Genomic DNA, 17,195 nt, shown 5'->3' on the forward strand with positions numbered 1-17,195 from the left:
AAGAACATCATCTTGGTTGAGAGTTTATATTTCCATAACATCATCACGTGTGGCCATTTTCCTTTTGACCATTACCTCAATGAGGATGGAGACAGACTGTATAACCAGGAGACCTAGGCAAGGTAGGATTAAGCAAGCTCCCAAAATTCAAGAGGATAATTCCCATGAGGGTTTTGAATCCCCTGAGAGTTGAAAATCATCCACCAAATAACTCCCTGGAGCCCCAACCTTTCCAGGTTTGGACTGGGACATGAGCAACCTTTCTCATTCGATCTGTCATCTCCTCTGTGACTTTTCCTCCATTTCCTGTCTGTAGGCAGCAGTTGCTCAGGTTAAACTTTCCATAAACACCTCCCTCAGAAGCAAGCAAGGAATGTAAGGCCAAGCCATTTTGATAGATATCATTGTGCATTTTGGTTTGCTGCTTGGCTAGTAAGTTAAGAACTCTGGTGGTTTCATTGGTAATAATTTCTACAACTGTTTGACTATGTGCCTTAGCATGTAAATGGGAGTGCGGTAGCTCCAGGACCCATCCTCTGCCCAGGTGGCAGGGCCGTAATATTGGATGATACACTCAGGAGGCCATTCATCATCTTTCCAGTTGCCAATTTGTAGGGCACACCATTTCCTTTGAATCTCCCTGTCCCAATACACTTGGACTCCCAAATGTTCCCCTCTGACAAGTGGGAACAGGAAGTAACATGGATGAATAGTTCTTATCAGACATGACCCTGACCAGCCTGAGGGAAGTACTATATAGGCTGTCCTTCCACATATCCAGTATAGTCCACCTGGGGCCCACCATTCGATGGCCACATGGACATTGTCCTAGGCCTCTCAGAGATGAGAGGAGTTAGACAAGGGGTGGGGATCTGGCTCAGTGTGATCTGGGGACCCCCACCATTGGGTTTCCTTGGCAGATGAGTTCTAAAATCTTTGGCCTAGGTACATTAAGCTTCCAATGGAGATGGTGAACTTTCTTCCCCACCAGGCAAGGCAGTTTTTCCCAATAATTTAGGTTTTGAGGAGCCAAACCCCAGTAGTAGGACTGGGGTATTTTGTTTCATCACAAGGTTCACAGGGATCTAATTCTCTAGCCTCCCATGGCCTTTGATCCCCCATGTTAGTTCCCCCACATACACAGCAAGAAGAGATCTTCAGAGTCTGAGCTATAGTCTCTGCTAGGGCTAGAAACAAGTTCCTTGCTGTGACTGAAATGGGAAGGGGGCTACTTCTTATTTCATAGAAGGAGTGGAAGACTTGATGGGACATGGTTGGATGGGGGGTAGTGACTCTCTTGAAATATAGCATAGTCCCTGTGTCTCTGCCTTGCCAACAGATCCAGATGCCAATTTGGGTGCCCCATTGCCATTTGGGTTAATGATGGTAAAATTAACAAGGTTACAGGCCTTTGATTGACAACCTGATATAGCACCCCCCCTTTTGAAGGAGTGCTGTTGTTGCCTTCTTTTTTCCAAGTAGCTCATGAAACACAGCTCCAGCTGGGGCATAAAAACTCAGGTGTATAGGCACATGAACTGTTTTCCTCACACATGTATTTGTCATTGAGTCAGTATTTCTTCTCCCAATCTAACCCTCCACATGGTATATATCAAGAGTCCTTGGGCCCTCTATGACAAGTGCCCACTTTTTTCATATGACAGGTGCCTCTGGGCCAATACCTACAACCACACATACATCAAACAGCATTGACATTGGTCATTTTGGGGTAGCAATTTGTGTCCAGCTGACCAAGGCCCCCCACTTGGTAGGATCAGACTTCTAACCAGTCTTCACTGGGGGTTTATTATGGGTCATAGCATGTGTATTGACTCTTCCACTGACAGATAGAATAGGTGGTCTTATTGTGTCTGCAAGTCCCCAGGACTTTTCCTTGGCATGAGAAGTGGGCATGGTATAGTAAGATCCAAGTGACTTCCTGGCCTGATCTGGTTATGTGACCATATGGGTCACCTAATGAGGAATCGAGGTCTACAGAAGGGGACCAGATTAGAAGCAACCAATACCAACAAAGCATCCTATCCACAAAGGGAAGGTGAGTGCTAACAGAAATCTCTCACCACACGTCCAACCAGCCAGGGTGGCCTCTGCCAATCCTATGGTGAAAAGTAGAGCAAGAATCACAAGAACAGTAAGAAACAAAGCAGGACAGTGCATCATCATAAGGAAACAGATACAGAAAATAAGGACAGTGTGTTTGTTCCACCAGATCGTTGATTCCTCAAGCTTCTGCTGTGTGTAGTCAGCTTCCGGAGTGACTAAAGCAGAGCTGCAGTCTCCCAGAGCCTCTGGAATTGCAGATTGCTTCTTCTGTATGGTCAGCTTGCGTGGCATTGATGGATCAGGAATGCACTCCCAGTTTCAAAATGCCGACTTCACTCTGCTGTGGTGAATCCAGGGACCCACCTCAGCTACCTTTACTGCAGTAGGGGTGGACAAAATGACAGTGAGCAGGCCCCTCCAGAGGGGTTTTAGGGATTTGACATTCCACTCCTTCACCCATTCAGCATCTCCTGGTTTAAAGGGGTGAGCGTCTGTGGTCAGACTCACAGCTAATCGCTCCCTAACCCAGTGGTGTAAGGTGGTTAGGGTAGAGTCAAGAGCCCGCATCTGTTCCCTTAGGGTTAGATTGTCTATTTCATTTAGATCCTCCTTTATGCCCTTGATAATGGGGGGAGGGCAGCCATAAAGGATTTCATAAGGGCAGAATCCCGTCTGCTTTGGGGGGCTACACCTGATTCGTAACAAGGTGATTGGCAATGCCTGGTCCCAGTGTAGGTGGGTTTCCTGACATAGTTTACTTAATTGAAGCTTCAGGGTTCCATTCGTTCGTTCCACCTTCCCGGAGCTCTGGGGTCAATATGCCATGTGTAACTTCCAGGTGATCTTTGGGATCTTTAACCCCTTTGCCACCAGCTGCACCAGCTCAGCCACAATTGCTGGCCTGTTATCTGATTCCATAGTGAGAGGGATCCCAAATCAAGGAATGATTTCTTTTATAAGAAGTTGGGCCACTTCATGTGCCTTTTCTATGCGAGTAGGAAGGTTTCCATCCAGCCTGAGAAAGTGCACACAAAAACCAACAGATATTTACAGCCTTGGACCTGGGAAAGCTCAGTGAAGTCCACCATGATATTTTCAAATGGGGTTCCCCCAACACTCTGCACCCTAGGGTAGGCCTTGGGTTCCTGATGTGGGTTATTCCAGGCACACATTTCATATTGCTAGCATACTACTCAGGCTCTGCTGGAGAGTCGAAGGATGTAGAAATGTCGTCTCAACGTAGTCTCGAGAGCTGTCCTGGTAGTATGTGTTTCCTGATGGAACTTCTTGACAAAAGCTGGAGACAGGGCCTCAGGAATTGCTACTCAGCCATCTTCAAATTTCCCCCATCCACCTGGGAGGTAGCTTCCATTTTCAGTCTTAAACCAAGTACTCTCATGTTCTGAGTAATTAGGGTCCTATTCTGCCAGTGGACTAGGGAACAGTGCAGCAGTTAAAGCCGCTGATTCCACTGTTCCTTTGGAGGCTGCTAGCTTTGCCTCTCTGTCTGCCTTAGGGTTTGCAGCCATGGGGTCTTCCCTTGATGCATGCATCAATGCATGACTGCCACTCTTTTAGGGGCCCACACAGCGTCTAAGAGTTCAAGGATTTCCTTACTTTATGTCTTTTCCTCCTGAGGTTATTAGATCCTTCTCTTTACATAAAGCCCCGTGTACAGTGGAGGGTGGGATGGCATACTTAGAGTCTGTGTATATATTAACACATATCCCTGCCACCCATTGGAGGGCTGGGATTAATGCAATGAGCTCTGCCTTCTGTGCCAAAGTCCCCCTTGGCAGGGGTTTGGCTGATATAATAGAATTCAGGGTCACCATGGAGTACCCTGTAAGATGTTCTCCCTCTTTCACAAAACTGCTACCGTCAGAGAAACACTCAACATCGGACGCCCTTGAGGGGATGTCCCTCAAGTCTGGTCAGCTGGAGAACACCTCATCCATGACTTCAGTGCAGTCATGTTCTGGTTGACCTGGCCCCACAGGCAGTAGGGTTGCAGGGTTTAGGGTCTGCACTACTTCTAGATGAATGCACAGGTTTTCACATAGCATTCCCTGATATCTCATCATCTGGGCGTTGGTTAGCCAGTATTGTCCCCTGTACTCCATTAATGTCAATACTGAATGTAGCTCTCAGACTGTCAACTCTTGTCCCATAGTTAACTTGTCATCCTCAGACACTAAGAGGGCCCATAGGCAGGATAGCCAGCTTTGGGCAACAGAGTCAAGCTGCTTGAAGAGATATGCCACCGGGGGATGCCATGACCCCAACATCTGGGTTACAACTCCTATTGCGACTCCAGTATGTTCATGAACATATAAGAAGAAGGGCTTGGACATGTCTGGGAGCCCCAGACCAGGCATGTTGGTGAGGGCCCGTTTGATCTCTTCAAAGGCCCTTTGCTGTACTTGCTCCCATAACAGAGGTTCCCGCTCTCCCCTCTTTGTGGTCTCATAAAGGGGTTTTGCCAAGACTGAGAAGTTAGGTATTTAGATTCTACAGAAACCTACGGCCCTGAGAAACTCCAGAACCTGATGTTGGGTCAACGTGACCAGGATTAAACAAACGGCTTGTTTTCTCTCTAGGCCGAGTTGGTGCTGCCCCTGGGAGAGGTGAAAGCCAAGGTACTTGACTTTCTATTGACAGATTCGGGCCTTTTCCTTGAAACCTTATAGCCAGTGTCCCATGGGGGGTGGTGGTGGTGGTGGTGGTAAGGAGCTGCCGAGTTCCTTCCATGTAATCCTCTTGAGACCTTCCAACCAGCAGTAAATCATCTACATACTGAAGCAGAATACAGCCATTTTGATCCACTGGGAAGGCTCTTAGGTCTGAGGCTACTGCCGTGCCAAAAATAGTTGGGAAGTTTTTGAACCCCTGAGGCAATCTGGTCCAAGTCACCCGGACCTTGTCACCATTTTCAGGATTCTCCCACTGGAAGGTGAAGATCGGTTGACTCTGGGAGGCCAGTAGGATGCAGAAGAAGGCATCCTTGAAGTCTAGTCATATGAAGAAGGCAGCTTCGGCAGGGATAAGACCCAAGAGAGTGTATGGGTTCAGGACAATCAGGTGCAGGGTGACAGCAGCCTGGCTTATTGCATACAGATCTTGGATTGGCCGATAGTCACTGGTGCCCAGCTTCTGGACTGGTAGGAGAGGCATGTTCCAAGATGACTGACAGGGTTGGAGGATCCCATATTTTAGAAGTCTCTCCAGGTGCTTCTGTATTCCCATGTGTGCCTTACAAAGGATGAAATATTATTTTTGGAAAATGGGTCCTGCCCCTGGCTTTAGTTCTACAATTACTGGAGGTATGTTCTGGGCCAGTTCTGGTGAGTTGTCCTCACCCCACACCCCTAGTGCTCTGAAGAGAAGCTTAGGTCCCCATGAGACTGTAGAGGCACCATTGTTCCCCTTGGGGAATCATGAGAGTCATAATCTTTGCTTCTGGCTTTTGTAGGGTCAAAGCAGCTTGTCTGTGGGAGTTGAAAGTTATCTGGGCCTGCAGCTTTCCCAACAGGTCCCGACCCATTAAAGCCACGGGGCAGTCAGGGAGGTACAGGAATTCATGGATGATTTCATGCCCACCTAACCTGCATCTCCAAGGAAGCAGGACGGGATGGCATGTCCAACGGCCCATGGCCCCCACAATGGTGGCTTGTCTCTGTGAGAGGAGGCCCACGGGTTGGGTCACCTCAGGTGTTCCACCCCAGTATCTACCGTGAAGTTGATGGGTTGGCCCCCCACATTCTTTTGGACCATAGGCTCTTGGCAGGCTAACAAAATAGAGCCCACTCTGTCTTAGTCCTCCTCATAGTCCTCCATGGCAGTTAGCCCCACAAAATCATCTTCGGGGGCCCCATGAGGTTGTGATGCTGGTTGGTACTGGCCCTGGACCATATGGCCTCTTTCTTTCTGTTTGGGGCCCTGCTGAGAATTAGTCAGCTGCAGAGTGCATTAATTTTTCCTGTGGACCTCCTGACAACAGTGAGCACAGTGATTCCATCCTAACTTTGATCCTGGGTGAGATGATCCTCCCTGCAATACCTTTTTGGCCCCAGCCCTATCCCTGTGGGGCACCTTTCTGGGAGCTTTCCAACTGCTCCATCAAGGCAGCAGCTAACAAGTCTACCTTTTTCTGCATCTTCTGGCATTCTTCCCTCCACCCCACCTGGTCACAGTTGACAAACACCTTAGTTGCTACTTCCAGCAACTGACTGGCATTCATGCCAGCAAAACTCTCTAGCTTTTGCAGCTTGTGCCGGATGTCCCCTTGTGCCTGACCTATGAAAGCTGCATTGACTGTCTGTTGGTTGACAGGCGCCTCTGGATCAAAAGGGACGTAGAGATGAAATGCCCCATATAGTCTCTCATAGAACTGGCTCAGGCTCTCCTTGGGTCCCTGGAACACTTTTGATGTTTTGCTGATATTCATGTCCTCTTCCCCCATTCCTTCATGCCATTTAGAAGGGCTTCTTGATGCTATCCAGTCTTTGCGAGCCCTCCATCTACACTTGAGTCATTTGGGTTCCATTTGGGGTCCTCCCCAGGCAGGTGAGCCCAAGCATAAGCCTGAGTGTCTAGCATCGCAGCAGGGGCATTCTCCTTCAACCATTTTAGGGCTGCCTGAATAATTTGGCAATGCTCCTCCATGTCAAAGAGGGTCAGGAGGAGTTGGCAGCAGTCTGTCCAGGTAGGTTTATGGGTTTGAATTATGGACTGCATTAGTTCAATCACAGCATGGGGCTTCTCCATATAGGTGGGAGTCTGGTGCTTCCAATTTAGGAGGTCTGTAGTGGTAAAGGATTGGTACAGAAAAACACGCTGGCCTTCTCAGATCTAGCCTTCCTGGTAAATAGGTCCCCTAGTTCCCCTCAGTGGCATCTGTAGGGCTCCCCAGTGTTGCTGCAAGAAGGGACTGTCTCCACTGGCCTGATCTTCTAATCGCCTTCCAGGAGGGGTGTATGAGGTTAGGACCAGTGGTCTGGGCAAACCAGTCACATCTGGAGAGGCCAGTGGAGCTAGAGGTGGCGAGGCCTCAAGACTAGAGGCCGGCTCTGGTGGGGTTTTGGCCCCCAGGGCAGCTGGAGGCTCAGGTGGCAATGAGGGGTACAGTGGGGCATATGGCAGTGGGGTCCCCTCATAGTCTCTCCCAACAGTATGGTTTTTCAGTTTTTGGCCGGCATTTGGAGGAAGCCGTGACATGAGCCATCATAACTTTACAGTTCTCTTCAATACAGACTTTTAGCCAAGGTGGGTGGAATAGGACCAGGTCTTGCCAACAAACAATGTAAGGAAATTGGGTGGGGTGGCCTGGATCCCCCACAATGACTCTGAGCACTTAACTAGTTCCTTATCAAGTGAGCCCTCAGAGGGCCAGCCCACCCCGAATGATGGTCAGTCAATTTCACAGAATTTCCAGAGCTTTCTAGGAGTAAATTTCACACCCTAATCTCCTGAATATCCCTTTTTGAAATTCCTCAACATACACTCTAGGGGAGTCAGTTTACTCTGTTTTCCACCCATTTCCTCCCCCTAACAGACAATTTTCATACACAAGAGAGGGAAAAGGGAGAAGGGAGGGACTAATTTGGAGAGGACACACACTCCCTTTGTCCATTTCCGGCTGCTCTCCTCTCAGAGATATTTCAGACACTTGTTAGCATTAGTGGGTTCAGTATCAAGCCCTGACCCGGATCAGGGACCCCAGAGGAAGTGTGACGCTGCCCTAAGCCATATGAGGTCACCATGGAACCATGGATCAGGACTCAACACTAGCTTCATCCCATTGGTCAGGTCAAAACCTTTCGTCTGTCTCATTCACACACAGTCACACAGTGACTTCAACCCACTGCCCAGCTCCCAGAACCTTAGAGTTGTGGTTTCATTTCTTATGGAACTACTCAGGCAGCTCTGGGAGATGATCAGGCTCCCCTTCTGCCTCTTAGGGGCAGGTCTACCAAAACAAACCCAGATTCTTACCAGTCTGATGGGTGGTACTCCCTGATCTCGTTCCTGGGCCTCACCAGGTTCCTTTGTTCATCTGGGGACCTCACCCCAGCATGCCAGGGGTGGCTAGTCTCCTACTGATTGAGCGGTCTGCTGGAGACAGGTGAGGTCACCTCTCCTGGTGACCCGAGATTCACACCCCAGCGACAAGGGAGGTGAAACACCATCCCCACCTCCCAGGTGAGCCCCCACGAAATGTAGCAGTGAGTCAAACACAGAGAGTCGAGACACCGATGCTTTTCTTTCCAGGAAGCAGCTTTATTCGTGCCAGTACAGGCTCAGTGGGCTAAGACCCAAAAGGCTGAGCCTAAAGCTCAGCAGAGGGTTACCTTTTATACAATTTTGTTCCTTTGTCTCTCGTATATGGTAACATACAGTCTGAATGGGCGGTCTATGTTACAGAGTCCTGAGGAAGGTCACGCCTGCCCACATAGCCAGGTTGCTTTCCCTTGTCTTGAGGTTTTCACCACATTTCTTACAGAGGGGCTGTACCACAAAATGAACAAAGAAGAAGAGAGACAAACAAAACAAAACAAAACAAAATTCTTTTTTTTTTTAATTTTTTTTTAATGATCATGACCTGAGCCAAGTCGGAAGCTCAACCAACTGAGCCACCCAGGCACCCCAAAACAACCAAAAAAAATTCTTAAATACAAAGAACACACTGATGGTCACCAGAGGGGAGGTGATGGGGGGATGGGTGGAATAGATAAAGGGGACTAAGAGTACACTTGTCATGATGAGCATTGAGTACTGTATAAAATTCTTGAATCATTATATTGTACACCTGAAACTAATATAACAATGTATGTTACTTATATGCAAATTTAAAAAATTAACAATTTTAAATGTACTTACTCCCTAGCCAGGTCTTCCCTAACTTCTTGTATGCATCTTTTTTTTAAAAAAATTTTTTTAACATTTATTTATTTTTGAGACAGAGAGACAGAGCATGAACGGGGGAGGGGCAGAGAGAGAGGGAGACACAGAATCGGAAGTAGGCTCCAGGCTCTGAGCCATCAGCCCAGAGCCCGACACGGGGCTCGAACTCACAGACCACGAGATCGTGGCCTGAGCTGAAGTCGGACGCTCAACCAACTGAGCCACCCAGGCGCCCCCTTGTATGCATCTTATATTCATAAACAAATAAAATGTATTTGTTGTTGTCTTCTTCCACTGCTAGATGGAAGTTCCATCATTTCAGGGACTTCTGTCTCTTGTTTATGAATATATCCCCAGCTCTTGGGAGCGAACCAGACAATAACAGATCTTCATGAATACTGTTGAATAAATGTGTTCAACACTTGAGTCAAAAATGAGAGCAGTTCCTGTTTTTGTCAAGGAGAGAGATTTTTAATTTTTTTAATGTTTATTTTTTGGGGGGCAGAGTATGAACAGGGGAGGGGTAGAGAGAGAAGGAGACATAGAATCCAAAGCAGATCAGGCTCTGATCTGTCAGCACAGAGCCCAGCGTGGGGCTTGAACTCACAAACCACAAGATAATGACCTGAGCAGATGTCGGATGCTTAACCCACTGAGCCACCCAGGCACCCTAGCAAGAGAGATTTTTTTTAAAGAAGAGATCATTTAAAGTGTCATCTGAAGAAAGAGGATGAGTTTATTAAAGAAGAGGATCAAGTTTGATAATGACTTTACTCTCTAGGAAACATTTGAGCTGAGGATTTAAAAATTAAATGGCATTTACCAGGTAGAGGAGATGAGAGTGTAGGGCAGACAAATAAAAACAACAAAAACATAGCTATAGATGTCTAAAAACACAAGATACATTCAAGAAACAATGAACAGTTGTGAGTAGAGCCTAAATTAATTAGAAAGGCAAGCCTAAATTAATTAGAAAGAGTCAAGGGAACGTAATTTGGAGCTGATTGGGAAGTAAAGCAATTTTCTCAAATTCTCAAATCAATAAAGTTTAAATTGTAAAATTCATAACCTTTAGTAATTGGCTCTCATTTTCCCAAGCCCCTAACTTGTCTACATTGGGTTGCTTTTGCATAACAGTTATGTAACAGCAAGTTGATTAAAAGTATTCTGCATTATTCTTAATAAAAAATACTCCCGACTCTCACAATCTAATACTCTACCTAAAAATAAAGACACCATGGTCTATACAATGTATCTTTGAAAAGGAGGATTATGGATTTCGAAGAATTAAGGTGGAATTAGGGAAGAATGCAAAAGTGTGGTTGCCAAAGTTATGTGTGCTTATTCTTTTATCATAGTGCTTCTGATTAAGAAACAGTATGTTTCCACGCTGATTTTCTTCTTGCACTTCTTGCAATCTCTCCATTAGACATTCAATTCCAATTTACTGTCTGGTACATACACAAAGCTTTAAATAAGATTTGTTGGTTAGGTTGAAATTGCATCCAGTGACCCTACCTACTTATGCACATACCTACAAATTTTCTGGAATTTGCTAATTTCTTCCCATGTGTAAGACACTGGGTTAAATTCTCTTAAACATGCAAGGAGAAAAAGAGAGAAAGAAAGAGAAAAGGGAAAAAAAGAAATAGAGAAAGAGAAAGGAAAGAAATGAAGGAGGGAAGAAGGAAGGAAGGAAGGAAGGAAGGAAGGAAGGAAGGATGGAAGGAAGGAAGGAAGGAAGAAAGAAAAAGAAGGAATTGGATGCTTTCTCTCCATTCAAGACAGTTTGGTTGTTGAGAGCCTATGATGTGATAAATCCATTAATATGTCTTCTTCAAACAGCTGTCTAAAATTTCTTCTTTTTCAAATGTTGCCTTGTCAGAGATCAAAATAATTTCTTAATCTGCAGTCTGAATAATTTTTTATGGTTCTGGTTAATGATGAAAAGACAAAGTTTTCAGTAGGTACTAACATAATTTACAATCTCTTCTGAAACCTGTTAATACATTTTCTAATTATGGAGGACAGACTTCAAAGCCCAGGACCTCATGGTATGCATCAGGAGCTTCATCAGTCAATAAGAGAAGAAGGAATTTATTAAAACACAGAAAATACTCAAAAGCATGACTCCTGAAATTCTTCAGTGTCTAATCAGGCCTTCACTCTCAAGAAGCTCACAATTTAATATGAAAAGTGTACATACTAAGTAAAAATCAATACACAGTATGTGTCTAGCGGTAATTATGAAATGCCACTAAATAAATTATAGATGAGAGATGCACCTTCCAGAGGGTTACTCAAAGAAGAATCCACAGGAGAGGCAAGACTTAAATGAAGCCCTAAAAGGCATATAGGATTTTAATAGATATATTTGCAGGATAGAGAGTCTTTGCTGGGATAAACATATAAATAATAATAATAGCAATAATAATAATAGTCATAGAAATAGTATCTTCTGCTACTACCATTTACTGGGCTTGATGATGTTCTGGGCATGGTGCTAAGTGCTTTATATGAATTACCTCATTAGGTTTTTATGACAAGCCTCTAAAGTAGAGAATGGAAATTGCAGATGTTGAACCTGAATCCTAGTGATTGAGAGTGACTTCCTAAAGGGACATAGAGGTGAACTAGAGTCTATCTGGTTCCATGCACTATTTGAGTAAGCACTAAGATTATCTGTTCAAGTGAAGAGTTTGCTTTGAGAGGAAATGGAATCTATAGCTGGAAATATACTTTGGAGCAGACCCTGAATACCAGTTTATAGCATTTGTGCACATGTGTGTGGGTTTCTGGCCTTTTTCCTATAGAAATGGGAACACTGTAGAAGTGTTCCGTAGGAAAGGTTTATGACTTATAACTATCACTATGAAGGCACTATGCAGTAGACTGGGCAAATTGAAGGCAGAAGCCCAATTGAGAGTGTGCAGAAAATGAACAGGGGGAAAAAAGATGTGAAAAGAAATGAAAATGAACTGGAATACTTTGGACCCTTAATTCTGAACTCATTTTTATTTTTGGAAAAGTATCAGAAACCTAAGTTGCAGAGATTTAAAAATTTTTAAGTTTAGAAATCTATACTTGTAAAACATGCATCTATTTTGATGGAGTAGGGGATTAATGTAATCTGCGGTGCAGCAGAGAAATGGTTAACAGGAGCCCCATGCCCACCCCACCCCCCAAGAAAAAAAGGCAGAGAAAAGTTTGAGAGGGAATCACGTGAGCTATAGAGGTGGCTCATCTCAGGAACTCCATCCTGAAACCGACACATTAGCACAGAACCACACCCAATCTATAGATTGTGAATCCAACTGAAGAAAGGTAGAAACAGGACTATAACCAACTAGGCCAGGTAAGTGGCAGCCTTCTTCCAAGGATAGCACTGAAATGCAATAAGAAAATAGCTTTCCCAGTTGCTCAAGAAGCAGCCAAAACGATTTTGAAGCCTTGCTTTTCAAGACCTTGAGGATCCTTTGCTGCTAGCCATTCCAAGACTGAAGCCAGGCAACTTGCACAGGCTGGAAATGTTCGGCATTTCCTGGTAAAGACAGGAAAAAGCAAACAGAACCTGTCCAGATTACATCCTTATTACCTCTAAGCTTAAATACCATGGACTAATTAAACTCAAATTTTATAATGGACTGACTTTGATCTTAAAAGGGGTTCCTACAGTGCTAGACTTGAGTCTAGACTTAAAGCCAGCCTTGACTCCCTGGACACTGGTAAGTTCCTACTTGGTGAGCCTAGATTTCTAGTGGTTTGTAATGTAGTTTCTAAAAAATGGGGCATTGGTGGGGTTTTTGTTTATTTTTTAAGGAGATAAATAAATTAAAATTAGTCAACTGCATTTCCGAGCTGAGAAGTGGCTCTACTTACTAAAACATCTATTCTATTAGTTTCCAGCCACAGTCCCATTTCTGCTGCATTGAAATCTAATGCTATAAAATATTTTCTATTAAATTTGATAGGTTTAAGTAAAACTACATGACATGCTTCCATCAAAGGAAATAAAAATCATTCTTCAAAGTGGAATCAATTTGCAATTGTGACAGATGATGTTTTTCAAATTTAGCTGCAGTTCCACAATGGTACTTTGATGTCTCTGAAATAATTGACATAAGGAGCAATTCTCTATTTTAAACTGTGTTCTACTTTCAGTTTGGTTCTTTATAATAGGAACACTCCACAGGGTCCTGGATTCTTGCAGTTTTTATTTTGCAAACTACTTTACATCATAAATAAAAAGCTTCTTTTTATAAAAAATGTCTGATTTTATAATAGAAAATGTTCTCTCATTTTTATATTGGAAATAATCTGTTCTTCCTTTGAGCAATTAATGTATATTGGTGCATAAGTTATCATGTATAGTATCTCATATATCTTAGTTGACAAATATCTCCATTCCAAGCAAGCATAAATTGCATTTAGTTTTTATTAATTATAATTTTTTCCTGGAGACTAAAGAATTAAACTAAACACTCAGTTTCTTCCAAAATTTCTCGGAAATATCAAGCTGAGATCATCATAAACTTGAAAGCAAAAGTGACAGAGAAGAATTAATAGGCTGAAATCAAGATCTGTGCCCCAGATCTTGAAGCATCTTTGCTGAGGCATGGCTACCTGAAAACCCTGAAAACTTTTCAGTAGGTACTGAAAGTTCATAGGCAGATGTAGATGTTCTGTAGTGATAGCTTTGAAATCTTTAATACTCTGGTTCTTGTGGGTTCATGGCAAATTTTCCAATGGTTCTCAGAAAAAGGAGAAAATAAGAACAGTGCTGCAATGAATTTTTCATAAACATAAATATATTTATTGAAATGATTGTCCTTTACATAGGAGATTGTCCTTTTCTTAAGCCCTTTCTTTACAAAATAATTATTAGGTTGATAGTAGGATGTTTGTTGTTGTTAACATTTTACTTGGTAAAATGAAAGGTTGCCAATCTTGTGTTAGTCCTACTTGTTTTTCTTTGTTTTTTTTAAATTTTTTCAATGTTTATTTTTTGAGAGAGAGACAGAGAGAGACAGAGCACGAGCAGGGGAGGGCCAGAGAGAGAGGAACACACAGAATCTGAAGCAGGCTCCAGGCTCTGAGCCGTCAGCACAGAGCTCGACGCAGAGCTTGAACTCTCTAACCGTGAGATCATGACCTGAACTAAAGTGGACGCTTAACTGACTGAGCCCCCAGAGCCCCCCACTTGTTTTTCTTTGAAGCCATGCTAAATACCAGTGGGAACTTTAGTGAATCTCCTTCCTTCCAGCCCCACGGCTTAAAAGGGGGCATGTACAACCCATTGCCTCACTTTAAAAAAAAAAAAAAAAAAAGAGTAGGTGACGTGGCAAGAGTTCTGTTAGACTTCTCTAGCATCTAACATTTCTTTAGAGGATAAGTATTATATCCTGGTTTCAATAAAATACCAGGGAACTAGATTTAAGAATGTCATTGACCTCTCAAATATGTATTACAACATAGATCTCAAAGCAGTATTAACATACCTGTCGTGATTTTATCATTCTTCAAGCTGAATCCATTTTACAGTGCAGATTAACTCTACTATTTGCCAAAACTGAGTTTAGTATCATTTAGTTATTTGATAAGCTGTTTCTGGGTTACTCTGTCCCTTTGCCTAACAGTGAAAAGATGAAATGCCAGTATATCAAATGCTCACGTCACTGAAAATCACTGTAATTCCCAATGTCATCTGGTACTCTAGGATCACTGGAAGTAACAAGAAACCAATGAGACTGAAAAGTATCCTATGTGATTTGACATAGTCTTGAGAAAACACGGGGTGTCTGTGACTTGTGTTTTCCATGAGTCGTGGTACATTTGACGTTCTATTGCTTTCTTTCCCTTTTCCCCTTTCCAGTGAAGTCAGATGAGTTACAGACAATCAAGAAAGAATTAACCCAGATCAAAACGAAAATTGACTCCTTGCTAGGGCGCCTGGAGAAAATTGAGAAGCAGCAGAAGGCGGAGGCAGGTAAGTGAAAAGGATCTGTGGCCACAGACACGTCGGAATTAAACCAGTGAAACACTGTCAATCACAGGGACAGCTCAGGGCCGGGGGGACACTGGCTGAGTTTAACAGTTTAATACAGATACGTGAATAAAGTCTTTGAGCCAAGAGTTGCAACAATGCAATCTAAGTTTTTACTGTTTGGAGAACATGAACCAATTTGTCTAAAATTCATATTTTTTAAAAAGAAAAAATATTTTGATAATAATAATTATATCATAATTACAAGTTAATATCTCAATATCAAGCAACTTTAAGAAAATAAAACCAATTAATGGAATAACACTGTCAGACTAAAATAATATTCATATTTAAATAAACAAACTGCAGAAATATAACAGATTTCAAAAACAGTGATCATAAAGCCCAGCTCCTGCGTTGCTACAACCCTGCAAAACTTCAGTACCCAGTTTCAGGATCCTCAAAATCAAGAGCATGTCCCTGACCACCCGCGGCCAAGTCATTTGATTATATCTTTTATAACTTAATGTTCCCTTCTCCTTTGAATTATCAGCCTTGACCCTATTTGTATTCTAATACAATTCTAATGCCCTTGTCATGTGGTTACAGATATTTTTTAAATCACAGAATATGAGAACTGGGATAAAGTTGGAGATGAGCGAGTGCACATCGTGTTCTGCAAGGCCTCACATGCCTCAGAGGCTCCCTGGAGATAAGATGAAGGTTAGAAGGAGGCCCGGGAGGTAGATGAATTCTTGCTTCCTCTAAATTCAGCCCTTGTTCTACCTGCATCTATTTTAAATATTGGGATTCAACATAAGGCTTCATATTCTAAAAGAGCTTCACTTTTTAAAAAATAAAAAATATAGTTTTGAAAGGCATGGATCAAATCCAGCCTCCTCATTTCAGAGACAAAAATACAAAGATTCAGGGAGGTAAACTGATTTTTCCATAGTCACCTAACTAGTGAGTGATAGACCTAGGTCTCGAACCCAGGTCTCATGAGTGAATCCAGTGCCCTTCCCATTTGTAGTTTCAATCTCAGGTTCCACTCAGGGCCTGGTCCCAGGATCTCACTGACATGACACTACTTGGATTACTCTTAATTGATGAGAACTGGTGGGGATCCTGCAGCCCCTGAGCTACAGCAAAGAGGAACCTGCCTACTCATTCACCGTACCACTGGGGTGACGACCAGAGCTTTTACCTCCTGCCAATGAGCCATATAGGACTCAAGAATGAAAAGAAGCCAGATGTGAGTTGGTGGTATAGCATAATGAATGAGAGATATAAACTCTGGTTCAGATTCTCACATGCCAGTGACTGAGCCTTCTCCTTTATAGAATGAAGATGATAATCCCCACCTCACTTTGTGAGAAACAAATAAAATATCACATGTAACTTATATGGCACAGTAATTAGCACAGAGTAAAGACTCAGTAATTAGAGCTGTTTGGCATTGGTACTAACACAAGCATATAACTGCAAATGAACATTTCCTACTGTTTTCACACAACCCATTTTTTTAAAAACATGAGCCATATACCTAGCATGTGGCAGATTCTCACCAATGTGAATGTGAAAAAATAGATAATACAGAATTGTTTTTATTAAAAATTTCTATTATCAGCATATTTTCTACTATAAAAAGATATGGGCAAAATATTTGAGTGAACATTTTTCTAAAGAAGACAAACAGATGGCCATCAGGTGCATGAAAAGATGCTCAGCATCACTAATCACCAGGGAAATGCAAACCGAGACCACAAAGTAATATTACATCACACTTGTTAGAATGACTAGTATCAAAAAGACAAGAAACAAGTGCTGGTGAGGATGTGGAGAAAACGGAACCCTTGTGCACCATGGGAAGGATTGTAACTTTCCACTATGGAAAGCAGTATGGAGGGTCCTCAAAAGATAAAAAATAGAACTTCCATATTATCCAGTAATCACACTACTGAGCATTTATTTGAAAAAAAAAAACAAAAAACAAAAACAAAAAAAAAAAAACCACTGCCTACACTTCTTAATAGAGAAATTTAGATTTTAGGATGTTTTTTTATATGCTGTCTATGGCAGTAATGTAAAGTGTTTCTGTGACTGAACTATCCTGTGATGTTGCCTAAATCAATATTTCCCTTTGAAGAACTTTTGTGAAATTCGTTATTATGTAAAACAACCCTTACAGCAAAGGACTTTGATAACCAATTTGCACTTCAGTTTAAAGGATTATGGAGAACTC

General features: G+C 42.9%; 1 protein-coding gene across 5 annotated transcripts in view; it reads left to right on the forward strand.

Moving 5' to 3' along the window:
• The window catches only part of RALYL (RALY RNA binding protein like), a 704,928-nt gene that overhangs the window by 637,239 nt on the left and 50,494 nt on the right, over nucleotides 1–17,195 (forward strand). For all 5 annotated transcript variants that reach the window (XM_042923553.1, XM_042923555.1, XM_042923552.1 and 2 more), the window contains one exon: nucleotides 14,840–14,953. In XM_042923553.1, coding sequence (XP_042779487.1) covers nucleotides 14,840–14,953 — 114 coding nt within the window. The remainder of the gene's footprint in view (nucleotides 1–14,839; nucleotides 14,954–17,195) is intronic.

The sequence above is a fragment of the Panthera leo genome, chromosome F2 (genome assembly GCF_018350215.1).
Source record: "Panthera leo isolate Ple1 chromosome F2, P.leo_Ple1_pat1.1, whole genome shotgun sequence".
NCBI classification, from domain to species: domain Eukaryota; kingdom Metazoa; phylum Chordata; class Mammalia; order Carnivora; family Felidae; genus Panthera; species Panthera leo.